This window comes from Nerophis ophidion, linkage group LG18, assembly GCF_033978795.1.
Source record: "Nerophis ophidion isolate RoL-2023_Sa linkage group LG18, RoL_Noph_v1.0, whole genome shotgun sequence".
In the NCBI taxonomy this organism is placed as follows: Eukaryota; Metazoa; Chordata; class Actinopteri; order Syngnathiformes; family Syngnathidae; genus Nerophis; species Nerophis ophidion.
The window spans coordinates 15,585,803-15,605,549 of record NC_084628.1 but is presented as its reverse complement, the minus strand read 5'-3'; the positions used below and the strand labels follow the sequence as shown (position 1 = coordinate 15,605,549).

At 40.4% G+C, this 19,747-nt stretch overlaps 1 protein-coding gene across 1 annotated transcript in view; it reads left to right on the top strand.

Annotated features, from left to right (window-relative positions):
- Positions 1 to 19,747, top strand: part of robo1 (roundabout, axon guidance receptor, homolog 1 (Drosophila)) — a 460,963-nt gene that overhangs the window by 432,821 nt on the left and 8,395 nt on the right. Inside the window, exons 22-27 of the mRNA XM_061877335.1 lie at positions 4,406 to 4,771; positions 5,343 to 5,459; positions 10,254 to 10,398; positions 10,569 to 10,793; positions 16,005 to 16,495; positions 16,583 to 16,735. Coding sequence (XP_061733319.1) covers positions 4,406 to 4,771; positions 5,343 to 5,459; positions 10,254 to 10,398; positions 10,569 to 10,793; positions 16,005 to 16,495; positions 16,583 to 16,735 — 1,497 coding nt within the window. The remainder of the gene's footprint in view (positions 1 to 4,405; positions 4,772 to 5,342; positions 5,460 to 10,253; positions 10,399 to 10,568; positions 10,794 to 16,004; positions 16,496 to 16,582; positions 16,736 to 19,747) is intronic.

Sequence of the window (19,747 nt, the reverse complement as noted above, 5' to 3'; positions counted from 1 at the left end):
ACCCCCATGCTTCACAGTAGGTATGGTGTTCTTGGGATGCAACTCAGTATTCTTCCTCCTCCAAACACGACGAGTTGAGTTTATACCAAAATGGATACATGGATGATACAGCAGAGGATTGATTGGGAGAATGTCATGTGGTCAGATGAAACCAAAATAGAACTTTTTGGTATAAACTCAACTCGTCGTGTTTGGAGGAAGAAGAATACTGAATTGCATCCCAAGAACACCACACCTACTGTGAAGCATGGGGGTGGAAACATCATGCTTTGAGGCTGTTTTTCTGCTAAGAGGACAAGACGATTGATCCGTGTTAAAGAAAGAATGAATGGGGCCATGTATTGTGAAATTTTGAGCTAAAACCTCCTTCCATCAGTGAGAGCTTTGAATGGTTGACCAAATACTTATTTTCCACCATAATTTACAGATAAATTATTTAAAATTCCTACAATGTGAATTCCTGGATTTTTTTTTCACATTCTGTCTCTCACAGTTGACGTGTACCTATGATGAAAATTACAGACCTCTGTCATGATTTTAAGTGGGAGAACTTGCACAATCGGTGGCTGACTAAATACTTTTTTGCCCCACTGTATATCGAATATTGGATTTAAGTAATAATATAACGAGATATACTTTTTCGTTCATATTGCCCAGCCCTATTTTATAGTTATATTTTGATAATAAACATTTAGTTAAATTGACATACATTGTCGATCAAAATTCCGCATTATTGTCTATTTGGGTGTAGGTTTGTGTCCAATGAGCATACACAGACAAGAAAATAGTCCAACACGGGACTTTTTTTTAAGTCCTACTTTGGAAACTTGAGCTGCTTAACTGTTTGGAACACTGCACCATTAATGTTTTTCATGTCTCTCATACTGTTCAGTCCAACGTGTGACCAGCCTTTTCATTTTGTTGCCTGCTCTTGCTCCGTGTTCTCTGTGTGAGCTTCAAGCAACCGAGTGGACATGCAGTGACATGTTTAATAAGAAGTAACAGTGTGTGTGTGTGTGTGTGTGTGTGTGTGTGCATGCCTTCTGAGTGCGTGTCCACATTAAGAGGATGACTGCCTCGGTGACACAGCAAACTAACGGCAATAAACGTCCCCTTATTGGTTTCCACACATCCGCCTTTTGAAGTGTGGCGCAGCTTGGAGGTTGTGATGGCGCGCCCGGTGCCAGCAGCCGTCCTCTCTGTATTTACCGCAAGGCTGCCTCTTGTCTCTGCCGGAGGATTTGAATATTTTATGAGCCAGGGAAAATTGGATGTGTCAGTGAAGCAGCGGCCGATCCCCGTCTCTTTGATACAGACATGAGGCACTGTCCCTCTCAATGAGCGCAGACACGCTCGCCGCCACGTGGGCGGGAGCCAAGATGGCGCCGGTGCGAGCTTTGCCGTCATGCGGTACCACCTGTGTCTCTCGCTTGACTGGAAAAAATGACAAGGAAAAGAGTGTGAGGGCCACAGTGATAAGAAAAACAAATCATGTTACCCGAAATAGGAACCATTTTTGGTTACCTTTGATCGGAGCGCAACTCTGCCAAGCATGCCAGAATGTTTACAAGACAATCAGCTAAAAATCAGTAAATCTTAAAGAAAACATTTTATAAATATTTATTAACTGAATTTATATATATATATATATATATATATGTATATATATATATATGTATATATATATATATATATATATATATATATATATATATATATATATATATATATATATATATATATATATATATATATATTACTGCCGGGTCAAACTTGCTTCCCAAAGTAATTAGCGCATGCTTAGTATTACCGCCTGGTCACTTCCCCTGTCATCATTTTCAAAATGGAGGAGGCTGATTTCAATACCGGTAATTTGAAATCGCGTAAAGGGAAGAAGATTAAGAGCTATTCAGTAGGATTTAAGGTCCAAGCGTACATCACACTAAAATTTTTACTGCATACCTTTGGTAAGTGCCGGAGTGAGAAGAGGTTTTAAAATAATTAGCGCATGCTTACATTTACCGCATGCCTTTGGTAAGCGCAGGAGTGAGAGGAGGTTTTAAATTAATTAGCGCCCCGGCAGCAATTCAAGGTAATACGGTAGTCATATTGATATTAGGCTGATATTGCTAATATAGGCACTTACATCAATTAAATGAAATACGGTCTGTATATATATATATATATATATATATTATTTTTTTTTCTATATATTTTTTTTTAAATATTGCATTTATTTAATGGGGAAAAATACTGTATATATGAAATATGTTTATGTGTCAATATGAAATATTGAGGGAATAATAAAAATAAACATTAAATATTGAAGTAATAATGAAACCATTTAAAAGTAAGGTCAACAAAATTGCATAAATAATCTTGTGATGTAGTCCATTAATAGGAAGGTGAGCTGTAAATTAAAAAAAAAGTGCTTTTACACAAGGACAACAATTAAGTCACATTTGATTATAAAATAGTAGTAACATTTTGAGAATTTTGTAATATTTTAATGAGGAAAAAATAGATAAAATAATAATGGTTAAAATTAAAATTGTATTAGTATTACATCTTATAACAATATGAGTTTTTTTTAGTTTGAATCTGAGTTTGCACAACATTGGGATTCATCTAAACCCATAAATATAAAGTTTTGTCTTATTACATATTGACTTTACTCACACAATAGCTTATTTTCAAACACAATATTTTTACAATCATTATTCTCCTATATACTTAGCTGGATACATTTGTTTCGTAGAAATATGTCTCTTTTTATAATATAGTCAAATATAGTGTAACTGTAAATAAGGGTGTCTCCATTTGATATTGATATTGGATATTGGTCCGATATCAGCAGAAAAACAAGTAGGGATTATATTGGCTGAAGTCTAAAATGTCCGATACAAGCACAATAATCACACAGGGTTGGTGTTTTCTTGTATCATAGTGACGTTATTTACAAAAGGTTAACATGGTAGCTACTAGGAGCTAGCAGCTACACCACAGGTAAGCACACAATAACACACAAGCTAGACATATGTAACAAGTGTCCTTCATTGAACAATATAAACAAGTATCAAATAATTATGATGCATATTACTTACATATACAACATCTACAAAGCAGAAGCATATTTGAAAGTATCCAGTAACAAATGTGTCTGCATTGTTCAACACTCTGCATTATGAGCTTTACTTAATGAATTATTGCAGGGGTAGGGAACCTGTGGCTCTTTTGATTAGATTACATTAGATAGTACTTTATTTATTCCTTCAGGAGAGTTCCTTCAGGAAAATTAAAATTTTCAGCACAACCCCCTTCAAGATCAGACAAACATTACAGGGAGACAGAACAGGATCGCTGACGGGTCTGTTGGCTTCCAGCGCCCTTTACGAAAAAGGTGAGATACAGGTAAACAAGTGGGGGGAATGGAAGAAAAAAATAGAAGATTAAAATAAAATAAAGTATAATAAAAAAAATAAAAAAAGATGACTGCATCTGGCTCTCAGATAAATCTTAGCTGACATTGCTTAACGCCATAAGTAATGAATAATTATGCTGGTAATCACAGTGTTAAAATAACCTTCAAAATATAAAACATTTTCATGCATTTTAATCCTTCCTTCCGTTTTCTAGAAGTCGCATTCATGGTAAAAAGTATTTTATTTATTATCGGTTAGCTTCAGAATAACATTGTTATTAAAAAGAACAAGAAACTTATTATACTCTAAAAATGTTGGTCTTACTTAAAAATGCACACATTTAGTTGTATTCAGTGTTAAAAAAATATTACATGGCTCTTACGGAAATACATTTTAAAAGATTAGGCTTTCATGGCTCTCTCAGCCAAAAAGGTTCCCGACCCCTGAAATTTTGTGACCAAAAAAACACTCTATATCAACTTAAAGTCCATTCCAGACAAGTAATAATAAATATGTTAGTGTTTTTAATACCTACAGTTCTTCTCTGTTTGACTATTTGTTTAAGCTTTTTCTAACATTCCACACTACAAAATAATGAAAGTATGTTTGATTTGTGCTGATATTGTATCGGGTCAATGTCGAGATCGGCCAATACTCCAGGCTCTGTTATTGGTATCGTATTGGAAGTGAAAAAGTTGTATCGGGACACCCCTAGCTGTCAGTAGTGCAATAATGCAATACAGTAAAGTTGCAACTAATTATTTTTTATGTGTTTTTCCTCCATAATTAATTGTCTTTCTTTCCATTGTGGCCCAAACATTTCTTAGTGATGATGTTTGAAAGAATAATAATCCAAACTAATTTCCAAATGTGTCCTGCGCTCTCCCATAAATGACTCGATGTTCAAAAGCGTTTAGCAAACTGCTGCCGAGCTCATCAGCGCTAATGGAGAGCATCTAAATAACCCTCCTCATTTCCTCCAGCCGACTGCATCGCCAATTATAACAGCCAGATGGATAATAAGCAGAGCGGCCTCTTGGTGCCCGAGCCGGGGGTCTACGGAGACGTGGACTTGTCCAACAAAATCAACGAGATGAAGACCTTCAACAGCCCCAACCTGAAAGACGGCCGCTTCGTGGGCGCGGGCGGGCAGCCCACGCCGTACGCCACCACGCAGCTCATCCAGTCGTCCATCATGAGCAACAACATGAACGCAGACCGAGGGACGTCCGGGAGCGGCGGAGGGGAGCTGAACGACAAACACTGCTGGAAGCCCGCCGGCCTCCAGAAGCAGGAAATGGGCTCGCAGCTGCAGTACAGCATCATGGAGCAGAACAAGCTGAATAAGGGTGAGTGGGAGGAGAGCTCCATCAGCTGGTGGTCCTATAGAACGTCAACATCTCCCTCCGCCTCATCCTTCTTCTTCTCCTCTCCTCGCTCCACTACTTTGGACCCCCATAGACAACTCTCATCATATTCCACTCTTTTACTTCCTCTTGTGTGTGTGTGGCCGTCATGGAACCCCTCATCACCTTCCATGCAGTCCTTTCCAACGTCTTCTGATGGAGTCCTACCATTCTGCAATGAACTTCGCAGCAAGTTCATCGTCTGTGTCAAATTTCCAAAGGGTTAGGTTTGGTGTCCATCAATGCTGAGGAGCAACAACACCTTCAAAAACCACATCCGGGGGCTTTTTCTGGACTTTTTTTTATTGCATGTTCAAACACCTAAAAATGCATGGATTTGTAGTACCATACCATCCAGAATCTGATTGCGAGTTAACAAAACGGACAAAACGGATTCAATCATTTAAATCCAAACAGACCCCTTTATTCCAGGTTGTCCTGATACTTAACTCCATATAGTTTTAGCGAGTGTAGCTTTTTTACACTGTGCCTCATGACTTGCTCTTGTCGTCAGATCGCTACAGAGGTGGCGACACCCCCACGCCAGCCACCATCCCCTACAACCACAGCCACGACAGCCACACCGGGGGCTCCTACAACAGTTCGGACCGAGGCAGCAGCAGCACCTCTGGTAAGATGTTTCACCCTTTTACGGTAGAAGGCTCTTTTTATTTCTTTTATGCGATTTAATTTCTCTCCGGCACTCAACGAGGGTGGACGCTCCCCTTTCCTCTCCCTTATCTCTCCTGCTTGCTTCATTGTTTTGTCTTGTCTTAACTTTCTTGTTGCCTCTTTTTGCACTGCTCTCCAAATCTGAACATTGGAACTATTTAACTGGGCTCAACAAAATTGACAAGAACTTGGGTTTGGGGGAACCTGCAGTCGTGAAGAAGCGGTTGTTGCTGGACACACGACGGACTCTTGGGAGAAGGAGTGCTGCGTGCCTGGCGACCCTTTTCTGTCGAGGACGTGAAAATATCCACCTTTTCGGAATTATGACTACAGGACATCTGCTGATTAGAGTAAGCGTTGCTCTGGTTTGTCGACAAATTTGAAGTTGATGGCAGTTTTCAAAGTACCCCAAAGTTGCCACAAATGATTGGAGGGTGCGGGAAGAACCATGGATTACATCAGACTGTCTACCCTGCAGGTTTTGAGGACCAGTCATAGACAATTTAGAGTGAAAAGCACATTTTATTTTCACTCGCATACAAAATCATTCTAACTTGGATTGTTTCCCTGGCTTCGGGACTCTCCCGAAGGACAGCGCAGTGAAGACACAACAAACTCCCTTCTTGTCTCTCATGGACACACACCTGTTGTTGTTGGCTTTGGATGAGACGGCACAGAGACACACTACGGGCTTATACACACAAAAACATCCACAAAAAAAATATACGCCACACATACACCCCCCACACACACACACACACACACAACCCAACGCCCTCGACTCAAATCCCGTAGGGGTAATGAATGGGTGGTCAGCGCCTGAGAGCTGCAGCCTACCACCATGACCTTGAACTACCTTCACTCTGTTGCTAGATATCTCGAGATGTATGTTGTAATATGTATATGTGCTTTGCTATGAAGGTTTTTTCCCACTCCGAACTGGGCCACCTTAGGAGCCCAGTCTGGATTGTATTTTTTTTTACTCATCCTTCCCCAGCGTTTACCTTTTCCCCATCTTTTACAGGCCGCCTTATGGCGACCCATCAGCGTTCTTGTTCTGTAACCCTTTACACTGTTTCTTTGTCTAATCTTGAACAGGTTTTTGCTGAAAACAAAGTTTCGTTGTTCTTGTGCAATGACAATAAAGACCTATCCTATCCTATCATATCATATCCTTAATTATGATGCTCTGCTCAGAAAAGATGTTATGTTGCATGACTTCAACACTTGTAGTGCTATCTTCTTCCCCGTTTTGTATTTACACGAGGCAGTGTACCTTATTTTTCGGCTATATATTCTATATGGCGCATTTAAAATCCTTTCATTTTCTCATAAAATAACAGTGAGCCTTATAAACCCGTGCGCCTAATGTACCAATTTATTCTGGTTGTGCCTATCCATCCATCCATCCATTTTCTACCGCTTATTCCCTTTCGGGGTCGCGGGGGGCGCTGGCGCCTATCTCAGCTACAATTGGGCGGAAGGCGGGGTACACCCTGGACAAGTCGCCAGCTCATCGCTGGTTGTGCCTACCGACCTTGAATAATTTTATTTGGTACAAGGTCCAATGGATACAGCAAGTGTGACCAGTAGATGGCAGTCACACATAAGTGATACGTGTGGACTGCAGGTTGACGCCTGTTAAATGAATAATGCAAGCAAGCCCAAAACTTTGATGTTTCATTGGGAATATACGACATTACACATGGCACTCAAATATCTGTCCATATGTTTTAATACGACTTTGGTAAGCTACGAAGGCGCTCTGTTTAATGGATTGTCAGAGTACTACGGCTACAGTATTCGGACGTTCTTTGCTTCAACATACGGGTATTACTATGGTGTTGTTATGTTTTATGATCATGTTTTGTTTAGTTGTGTTATGTTACTCAAGACTCCATTAGTTCCTGTTTTTTCACTCCCTTGTTTTGTTTCAATGACAACTCATTGGTTTCACCTGTACTCATTTGGACTCACGCACCTGATTTGTTTAGGACTCATGCACCTGTGTTAATCATGTCACTAATATTTAAGCTTGTAGTTGCCAGGCAGTCGGCCTGGCGTCATTGTTGTTGTTCCATGCTCTGTTCATTCTTTTCATGCTATAGTTCATGCTTCATGCCATCGCACGTAAGTTTTGTTTACTCAAGTCACAGTTAGCGAGTTTTTCATGTCCTAAGTTTTTTGCCTTTGTGGTAGTTTCTTTTAGCCAAGTCTGTTCTCCGCCTTTTGCGCGCCTTTAGTTTGCACTTTTTTTTATAGATACATTTAATTATGTATTTACCTTCACGCCATGTCCCGTCACCTTCCTTTGCATTCCGGGAAAACAAACCCCACCACAGTCCTCGTTCTGACGGGTGTGTGTGTATAAGAACCCCAAAATGGCACCTATTAGGATACATGTTATCTGGCGTTTAGTTTCACCCTGTTATGCAAAACCAACTTTTCTCACCTATTGGTACCTGCTGTTGTGTATTTGGGATGTGCGTAAGTCCCGAAATATTGCGCTCGTTTGCCATTGTCCTCCGTAGTCAATTAGCTCCTTCTTTTTCTCCATCTTCTTATGTGACATTCATCCTCCGCTGTTGCCATTTCTAACAAAGTAGCGCATCTGTCAGGTGACTCGCTATGGAGGCGCTAAAAACTACCGGTATAACAAAAATGTGGAGTCACTTAAATGAGATAGGCCATAAAACGGCACATCCTGAAAAAACGGTCAGAAAGCGGCTTAAAGAGGATCTGTGAAACATAATCCAGCGTTTTTCAACCTTTTTTGAGCTAAGGCACATTTTTGCGTCGAAAAAATGCGGAAGCACACCACAGGCAGAAATCATTTAAAAAAGAAACTCATTTGACAGTAAAAAGTTGTTGTTGCAATTGTTGGATATGACTTTAAAGCATAAGCAAGCATGCATCACTATAGCTCTTGTCTCAAAGTAGGTGTACTGTCACCACCTGTCACATCACGCCCTGACTTATTTTCACTTTTTTGCTGTTTTCCTGTGTGTAGTGTTTTACTTCTTGTCTTGCGCTCCTATTTTGGTGGAGTTTTCTCTCTTTTTTTTGGTATTTTCCTGTAGCAGTTTCATGTCTTCCTTTGAGCGATAGTTCTACCTTGTTTTAGCAATCAAGAATATTTCAGTTGTTTTCATCCTTCTTTGTGAGGGCATTGTTGGTTGTCATGTCATTTTCGGATGTACATTGTGGACGCCGTCCTTGCGCCACAGTAAGTCTTTGCTGTCGTCCAGCATTCTGTTTTTGTTTACTTTGTAGCCAGTTCAGTTTTAGTTTTGTTCTGCATATCCTTCCCTAAGCTTCAATGGCTTTTCTTAGCGGCACTCACCTTCTGTTTATTTTTGGTTTAAGCATTAGACACATTTTTACCTGCACACTGCCTCCCGCTCTAGACAGCACTGACACTCAACAACAACACATCATTTGCAGACTATAATTACTGCTTTGCAAAGGATAGTATTAACCCAAATAGGTGAAACTAGATAATCTCCCACGGCACACCAGACTGTATCTCACGGCACACTAGTGTGCCGCGGCACAGTGGTTGAAAAACACTGACATAATCTATGCAACATTTTAAACAAAGAACCACCATTACATGTTATTTAGACCACAAGGAAGTGTTTTAAATGTAGGGGGAAAAAATCAATGTGTTCCCTTTAATGCACCTTATAATCCAGTGCTATTTTTGTAGGAAAATAGACTTTTTTTTTTTTTGTCCTGTCCAGTTTCTCAGGCAAATCATATAGTTGATGTAGATGCCCATATCGGCTGTTCAGATTTACTTTACAAAAGAGAAGTGTAGGATACTCTGGCAAATCATATAGTTGATGTAGATGCCCATATCGGCTGTTCAGATTTACTTTACAAAAGAGAAGTGTAGGATACTTCTCTTGTTGCCTTATTTGAATTTGACTTTATTAAATGTATTTATATTATCGTTTGGTGCAGCCGGACCAGAGCCGGAGGGGATAGAAAGAGAACAAAAAAAGGAAAACATAGGGGGAAATTGTGGGGATAAGAGGGGGATTAGACAGAGAGACAAAAACAACAACAGCAAATACAACAATAACAACAACAACAGAAAATAGACTTAAATAGACCCTCTCATTGGCAGTGCCCCCTATGATCCAAAAAATATGGTTGTTCGCTTCAACAGAAGTACTTGGACAGAAAGTACAAATGGATCCGATCTAAGGCTGGGTGAAATTGACTTTTATTAATATCTCGATATTTTTTATCAGAACACCCATACTGTTGTAGCTCTATTTGTTGACACCTTTTGTGTAGTTTCCGCTGTACATTATTCTTCTCTCTGTACGTCCTTGCATGTGCTTTATTTTCAATTGCTCTTCATAATTGGCTTTACTTTAATCGTGCGACGCAGCCGCCTAATTTCATCTGGGGCCTCGGTGTCTTCTCAGGGACAAGGACAAATGAGAGCGCATTGACGACGCCATGCAAGGCTGCCACCTTTAATGCCACGTATCCATTCTGATATCCCATTTCAAGTTGCAGTCATTAGGCGCAGGCCCCACAGCTCATTGGTTCACCGTCTTGGGCTTAATTGCACACTTTTCTTCTTTATTTGGGTGCAATAGTGCTTACGGTGCTTCCCGTTACCGAAGAGGCACATTAAAAGCGAGCGGAGGCTTATTTATGCATTTATTCTGCTGTCAATTCACGCTCTGTTAGATTGTCATCTCATGTTGTTGTTTTTCTGTGTTTTGTCGAGCAGGCAGTCAGGGTCAGAAGAAGGGAACACGCACCCCCAAACTACCAAAGCAGAGCACAATGAATTGGGCTGATCTCCTGCCTCCCCCTCCTGCAAACCCGCCCCCAACCAGGAATGCACAGGACTACTCCATGTCAATGGAAGAAAGGTAAAAAGTGCCCGCTTCTCATGTTCACTGCCTCGGGGAGCGTCCATCAAACCTTGATGGAGTGCTGCTATGAATATTTACCACGTGTTGTCCTGACATCGGAGTAGCTCGTCTTCTGCAAATGATGTGAAAAATAATGAGGCGTCGCTTCTCTTCCGCCGCGTTGGCAGCTGCGACCCAGACATGCAGTGCTCCGTGCCCCCTTCGCACATGTACCTGCAGCCCGATGAGCTGGAGGAAGAAGAGGAGGAGATGGAGCGCGGGCCCACGCCCCCCGTCCGGGGCACGGCCTCCTCCCCCGCCGCCGTGTCGTACAGCCACCAGTCCACCGCCACGCTCACGCCCTCCCCGCAGGAGGAGATGACGCCCATGCTGCAGGACAGCCACGAGCGCAGGTACGCTGTTTTTTTGGGTTGTGTGAATGCCTTTGCCCGTGTTGAAGAGTTACTAAAACACACATCCATCCATCCATCCATTTTCTACCGCTTATTCCCTTTTGGGGTCGCGGGGGGCGCTGGCGCCTATCTCAGCTACAATCGGGCGGAAGGCGGGGTACACCCTGGACAAGTCGCCACCTCATCGCAGCTAACACACAATAAAAATTAATATGTGTAGATTTTAATTAAAGGCTTTTTTTTTATTCATAGTCACTTAACACATGTGGACTCGTCAGACCACGGAACACTTTTCCACTTTGCGTCAGTCCATCTTAGATGATCTTCGGGCCCAGAGAAGCCGGCGGCGTTTCTGGATGTTGTTGATAAATGGCTTTTGCTTTGCATAGTAGAGCTTTAACTTGCACTTACAGATGTAGCGACACATTTTATTTCGTGACAGTGGATATCTATAGTGTTCCTGAGCCCATGTGGTGATATCTCTTAGAGATTGATGTCGGTTTTTGATACAGTGCTGTCTGATGGATCGAAGGTCACGGTCATTCAATGTTGGTTTCCAACCATGCCGCTTACGTGGAGTGATTTTTCCAGATTCTCTGAACCTTTTGATGATATTAGGGACCGTAGATGTTAAAATCCCTAAATTTCTTGCAATTGCACTTTGAGAAACGTTGTTCTTAAACTGTTTGACTATTTGTTCATGCAGTTGTGGACAAAGGGGTGTACCTCACCCCATCCTTTCTTGTGAAAGATTGAGCATTTTTTGGGAAGCTGTTTTTATACCCAATCATGGCACCCACCTGTTCCCAACTAGCCTGCACACCTGTGGGATGTTTCAAATAAGTGTTTGATGACCATTCCTCAACTTTATCAGTATTTATTGCCACATTTCCCAACTTCTTCGTCACGTGTTGCTAGCATCAAATTCTAAAGTTAATGATTATTTGCAAAAAAAAAAATTGTAATCAGTTTGAACATCAAATATGTTGTCTTTGTAGCATATTCAACTGATTATGGGTTTAAAATTATTTGCAAATCATTGTATTCCGTTTATATTTACATTTTAAACAATTTCCCAACTCATCTGGAAACGGGGTTTGGTTTGTATGCAGCCCGCGATGTCATTTTATATGTCTCACCACATAGGCCCTCCACATCATTTTATCTGGCCACAACATCATTTTACTTGGCCCACCCTTGTCATTTAAAGTGTTCCACCTCGTCATTTTATGTGGCCAACCTTTTTCATTCATCTGGCCCGTACGTGGCCGTCCACATCATTTATGTGGCCTGCCACATAATTTTACCAGGCCCGCCATATCATTTTTATTCGCACACAAATTTATATTCATATTTTTGTTTTATTGTTTTTGTTATTTTGCACTCATGACTTTGTTCTTAAACAAGTGCGTGTATTAATTAGTTACTTCTTGTTCCCTCCGGGTACTCCGGCTTCCTCCCACTTCCAGAGACATGCACCTGGGGATAGGTTGATTGGCAACACTAAATTGGCCCTAGTGTGTGAATGTGAGTGTGAATGTTGTCTGTCTATCTGTGTTGGCCCTGTGATGAGGTGGCGACTTGTCCAGGGTGTACCCCGCCTTCCGCCCGATTGTAGCTGAGATAGGCGCCAGCGCTCCCCGCGATCCCGAAAGGGAATAAGCGGTAGAAAATGGATGGATGGAGATCTAACAATATTTTTATTCGCATGAAGTTGTCATAATCAACTAACTTAAGGCAAATGTATTAATAATAACATTTTTTTTTTTTTTTATAAATGTCTAATGATAATGTCAATGAGGGATTTTTAATCATTGCTATGTTGAAATTGTTACTGGTATTGATACTGTTGTTGATAATATTCTATTTAGTTTCTCTACTTTTGGATTGTTCTGTGTCGTGTTTGTGTGTCCTCTAAATTGCTCTGTTATTGTTGCTGTTGTAAGTGTTGCTGGGTCGGGTTTGGTTCTGGAATTGGATTGCATTGTTATGGTATTGCTTTGTATTGTTTTGTTGGATTGAATAAATAAAAAAATAAAAAAATAAATAAATAATAACATTTCAAATCAAAAGTATCAGTGTCAGTATTGGTGATACCAGCCGTGTATGTACTAGGTTCCAGATCGTGTAGCAGTCTTCCAATCTACTAAAACTTTAAACAAAAACTATAAAAACTTGAAGTTGTATCTAAGTTTTGTAAGAAAACATGCTTGAAAAATCAGAAAAGCCAGAACCTGAATAAAAAACGGATGAGACTGTTTAAAAACCACTCCATTTTTTTACTTCGCCCCGAGGGAGTCAAAGCTTTTCTTCTTGTCTCTCACTGACTACTGACCAACTGACATTAAAGACTCGATTTTTTGTAATTGATTTTCAAATATTAAAAATATCTTCAAAATATTTAACCGAATGGAGACCAAAATTCCCTGTATCACCCGCTCCTGGTTGGGAGCCCGTATCTTACAAACTACTAAAACTATTAACAAAAAGTATTAAAACTTGAAGTTGTATTTAAGTTTTGTAAGAAAATATGCTCCAGAACCTGAATTAAAAAATGGACTCGAATGCTTGAAATCTGTCCATATTTTTAAGTATTTTTTTCGTGTAATAAAGGGGTAGTCTTCTCGTCTATTTTATACATTCAAACCAGCAGGTGACACCAAACTACTTCTCCCCAAGGGAGTCAGAGTGTTTCTTATTGTCACTCGCTACCCACTGACCAACTAACTGATGTCAGAAACCCAATTGTGTGCAATCGATTGAAATATTTCAAATGCTTTGGACGTATTTATCGGTACCAACATTCCCAGTATCCCCCAACCCTAGTTTGAAACACCTGGTGTTGCAGGCAAACTACAAACTACTAAAACTCTAAACTAAAACTCTAAAAGTGTGAAGTTTTCTATCAAAATATGCATCAAAACATTAAAGAACCCCGAACAAAATTAAAAACCAGCCTATAGAATCAGTCCATATATATATATATATATATATGGACTCAAATACAAAAAAAATTGTTTCCAACATCAGTTAGTGAGTAGTCCGTGACGCCAAACTTCCTGTTTGCTTGAACAAAACTCTTATAAACCTTTTTCACATGGAAAACTATCGTCTCATATTCGGGAACAAACAAACAAATGTGTGTGTGTATATATATATACACACACATTTGTTTGTTTGTGTGTGTGTGTGTATATATATATACACACACATTTGTTTGTTTGTTCCCGAATATGAGACGATAGTTTTCCATGTGAAAAAGGTTTATAAGAGTTTTGTTCAAGCAAACAGGAAGTTTGGCGTCACGGACTACTCACTAACTGATGTTGGAAACAATTTTTTTTGTATTTGAGTTTGAAAAACGTATAATATTTTTTAAAATATTTAATCAAATCTCGATAACAAAACTCCCAGCATCTTTCACTACTCGTTGAGAAACCCTGGTGTTGCAGGAAAACAACAAATTACTAAAACTATATACAAAAACTATAAAAACATGAAGTTGTACATATGTGATGTATCAAAATATGCATCAAATATTGAAGAACCCAGAAAAAGATTAAAAACAGACTAGACTGCTTAAAATCATTCCATATTTTTGGTATATTTTGTGTTTAAATTATAAGACAATTTGTTTCCTTGTTAAAAAAATCATTTTATACAAGCAATCAGCAGATGACACCAAAACGACTTCTCCCAAAGCGAGCTTTTCTTCTTGTCCCTCACGGACGACTGACCAACTGATGTCTGACACCAACCATCCATCCATCCATTTTCAACCGCTTGTCTTTTCGGGGTCGCGGTGGGCGCTGGAGCCTATCTCAGCTACGATCGGGCGAAGGCAGGGTACACCCTGGACAAGTCGCAACCTCATCACAGGGCCAAGTCCATTCGAATGTCATCTGTTTTAATATGAGACACAATTGTGTCAAAGTCATGATTTTTTTTTTCCATGCTTGAAATTAGAAATTATTACTTTAAAAAAGTAGTTTTATACTTGTGAGTGTTGGTGACACAGCTTTGTCACCAATGTTTTTTAAATGACTTTGAAATATATTTTTTATAATATTCAATCGATTCAATACCAAAACTCCCAGTATCAACCACTCCTAGTTGGGAACCCCTGGTGTCGCAGGCAAACTACAAACTACTAAAACTCTTAGCTAAAATTATATAAACGTTAATTTGTACACAAGTTTTGCATCAAAGCATCTATCAAAAAAATGTAAGTACCCAGAACAAGATTAAAAATCCGACTTGGCTGCGTAAAATCAGTCCATATGTTTGGTATTTTGTTGGATATTTACTACAATATAAGACAACATTTTTCCACGGAAACATTTTATGAGAAATGTATACATGCAAACCAGGAAAGATTGCCAAACGACTTCTTGCCCAGGAAGTCGGAGCTTTTTGCCTGTCTCTGACTACCGTATAAGTCACTCCGTAGTATAAGTCGCACGTGCCGAAAAAGCACTATAAAGAAGGAAAAAAACATATATAAGTCGCACTGGAGTATAAGTCGCATTTTGGGGGGAAATTTATTTGATAAAACCCAACACCAAGAATAGATATTTGAAAGGCACTTTGAAATAAATAAAAATAGTGAACCACAGGCTGAATAAGTGTACGTTATATGACGCATAAATAACCAACGGAGAAGGTGCCTGGTATGTTAACGTAACATATTATGGTAAGAGTCATTCAAATAACTATAACATATAGAACATGCTATACGTTTACCAAACAATCTGTCACTCCTAATCGATAAATCCCATGAAATCTTATACGTCTAGTCTCTTACTTAATCATCTAAATAATATTATTTGATATTTTACGGTAATGTGTTAATAATTTCACACATAAGTCGCGCCTGAGTATAAGTCACACCCCTAACTATGAAAAAAACTGCAATTATAGTCCGAAAAATACGGTACTTACTAACTGATGTTAAAAACCCAATCTTTATTGACTTTGAAACATTGTATTTTGGGAAAGAAGGGTCTTTTTATACTTATTTTCATTTTATATACATGTCAATATGAAATAGGACTGAGCAAAAGCAGTACTCGTCCAAAAAGTTACTTAGATTGAATTTTATTCCCATTATCTTTAAATTCTCAACAAACAAGCCAAATTAGGAGCCCAGTATGTTCAAGTTCCGAGGGTCCACTCTGAGTCGTTGATGGAATCCCACTATTCTCTTGCTAGGCGCCATGCAGTGAGCCCGCCGGCCCCGCCTCGTCCCCTCTCGCCCTCACACACCTACAGCTACATCACCAGCCCTCTGGATACGGACGGCATGGAGGAGGAAGACGAGATGCTGGAGGAAGACGAGGAGGAGGAGGCGGACCACACGGATGCGGAGGTGGCCAAGATGCACTACCACCACACCCACCCCCACCACCCCCAGCAGCAGATGCATCCGCGGCGGCTGCTGCTCCGAGGGATCGAACAGACGCCGGCGTCCAGCATGGGTGACCTGGAGAGCTCGGTTACCGGATCCATGATCAACGGCTGGGGGTCCGCCTCCGAGGAGGATAATGTCTCCTCGGGGAGGTCCAGCGCCGTCAGCTCGTCGGACGGATCTTTCTTCAACGATGCCGACTTCGCTCAGGCGGTCGCGGCGGCTGCCGAGTATTCAGGGCTACGAGTGGCCAAACATCCCAACATGCAAGGCCAGGAAGGGGCAGCCCTTTTGGGTGCGTTTTATTTGCTCAACCTCATAAAATCAACAGGTTTTTTTTATGAGACTGAACTTATTATTAACGACATGTCTTCTTTCCCAGCACGTAAATACCAAATGAACCCGGCAGGCCACCGTCCCGGCAGCCCGGTGTCCACGGACAGCAACATGAGCATGGCGGCGGTGCACAGGAGGCCTCCAAAGAAGCAGAAACAACATCCAGCAGGGAACCACAGACGTGAAGCCTACAACGAAGGTAGTCCATCTCACTTCTTTTCAAAGTGTAGCATATTTGTATGACAGCAAGATCTGTGAGTGTATATATGCTGAAATAAACGTGATATTGTATGCTGATACTGGACATGTAAGTATGAAACAGAAGAAGGGGTGTTCTAAGGAAAGGAGGAGAAAGTGTCAATATGCTAGGAGCAGATTATTTATTATACTATCTAGGGCTGGGCGATATTGCCTTTTTTTAATATTGCGATATTTTTAGGCCATATCGCGATATTACGATATTTTGCCTTGGCCTTGAATGAACACTTGATGCATATAATCACAGCAATATGATGATTCTATATGTCTACATTAAAACATTCTTCTTCATACTGCATCCACATACTTTTAAACGTTCATGCATAGAGGGAAATCACAACTACCGTATTTTTTGGACTATAAGTCGCGTTTTTTTTTTGTAGTTTGGCCGTAGGTAAAACTTGGCCAAACTATAAAAAAATATATATATATTTTTCATTTTTTGGTTTGGCCGGGTCTCACCCCCCGCTGGACTGAGGAGAAGACTGCGACTTATAGTCCGAAAAATACGGTAAGTCAATAGACCAAAAGTGTATATATGAAAGTTATTAAGCAATGGCACAAACATTCAAGTCATTTCCAAAACATAAAGTGGAAGATTGTTAGAGACATTTTAAGTGTCAAATAAAAATTAGCTGCATAATAGGAAATCAAATAGTATCCGTCCTTCACTATGTGGTATGTTACTACGGCTATTAAATTTTCTTCATTCTCTAGCGAGTGACTCTTCAAATGATGCTACATATTAGCAGTAATGCTACTTTTTATAGCAACGCTTTCCCCCCGCCCACACTTGAAAAATTACGGTTTTCTGTTCGACATATTCCCACTTGAAGCCGAACCACCGCCAGACGATGGAAACCCTCCTGTTTTTATTGGGAATGAAGTCTTCCTTCATTTGTTACCAGATCCGCACCTTCTTTCTCTCATACAGCTACGTTAGCAGCTAACGTAGCCCAGTATGCTACCTCTCTGCTCTGCAGCAACTTGAAGGTTGCAGGTTCGATCCCCGCTTCCGCCATCCTAGTCACCGCCGTTGTGTCCTTGGGCAAGACACTTTACCCACTTGCTACCAGTGCCACCCACACTGGTTTAAATGTAACTTATATATTGGGTTTCACTATGTAAAGCGCTTTGAGTCACTGGAGAAAAAGCGCTATATAAATATAATTCACTTCACGAATAGGCAAAGCTACCCAAAGATAGGTGTGCCAAACTTGTGGCATCATATTGAAACAGACTTGAGGCTGTAATTCCTGCCAAAGGTGCATCAACAAAGTATTGAGCAAATGAAGTGAAGTGAAGTGAATTATATTTATATAGCGCTTTTCTCGAGTGACTTAAAGCGCATTACATAGTGAAACCCAATATCTAAGTTACATGTAAACCAGTGTGGGTGGCACTGGGAGCAGGTGGGTAAAGTGTCTTGCCCAAGGACACAACGGCAGTGACTAGGATGGCGGAAGCGGGAATCGAACCTGCAACCCTCATGTTGCTGGCACGGCCACTCTACCAACCGAGCTATGCCGCCCCAAATGTTGTTATCCCATGTGTAGATGTGATTTTGTGTTTGTTTTTTGTTTTAAATCATATACAAAATACACTTTTTTACATTTGTCTGTAGCATTTTAAAGGCAAAAGGAATTTATTCCATTTTGAAATAAGGCTTTAACAGTACAAAATGTGGAATAAGTGAAATGCTGTAAATACCTTCCAGATTCACTGTATGATAGATGGATAGATAGATAGATAGATAAATAGATAGATGGATAGATAGTACTTTATTGATTCCTTCAGGAGAGTTCCTTCAGGAAAATAAAAAATTCCAGCAGTAGTGTACAGAGTTGAGATCAATCAAACAGTAAAAAGTAAATAATGGGGTTATAATAGAAACAAAACAGAAACATATTACAATAGGAATAAAAATAAAAAGCAACAATGATAATTAAAATTTAACAGTAAAATATGAATATAACAAGAGAAACTAGGCAGTAGTGACCATGTTATGAAAACGTATTGCACTGTTGATGATAATAATTGATTAATAAAAAGTGTGTTATAAGCCCTTGTAGGCACACAACTAACAAATGATTCATGTAAAGATGTGACGTTGTATTAAATATATATATACATCTGCTGTAAATGGTATGTGGTGTAAATGTATTCCAGTAGTCCTTATGTGATGGTGTGCTGGCTGTCTCGCTCTTTAGTGTCAGGTGTCCTTGAGTGTTGGAAGCACTTGACAGTGAGATTTAATATCTCTGCTCACTGGGAGCCAACACACAGCTCCACCCCCTACCCCCCGTCTCTTCCTTCCTCTTCCTCCTGCATCCTCCTCACACCCTGGCTGCTTCCCCATCCTCCTCCCTGCACACGCTCGCCTGCGTCTTTGTTTCAGCCTGGAGGATGCAGGGTTGGGGGGGGGGGGGGGGGGTTCAAACCGCCTGACAGTCCTGCCTGTCCGTCAGTCCTCCAGCTGATTACATTTGATCTGAATGGATTGTTTTTCATTTGGAGGTTATTGCCTACTACACCACACCCACACACTCCTCCTGTCTCCTACTACAACCCCCATCAGACCCCCGCATGGTCTGGAGCTCTGCCGCAGAGGGGGATCTAATGACATTTACGGAATTATATAATATTAAGAAAATATATAATTCTCACAGAAAATTGCATTGAGGGAGGCTCAGGTTCACTGGGAATGGGGGCAGGGCCAATAAACTCTATAAAATGAGTAAAACTAAACAAATCATTGATGTAACAATACAATAAAGATGAAAAAAAGCTAATTATGTAAACATTTCCAAAAAAGTGCCTCTAGTGCCTGTGAACAGTATTGAGATAACATCATGGGTCTGCACATGTATTCTCAAGGGACAAGCGGTAGAAAAAGGATGGATGGAGGATTAATCGGGGCTTCACGGTGGAAGAGGGGTTAGTGCGTCTGCCT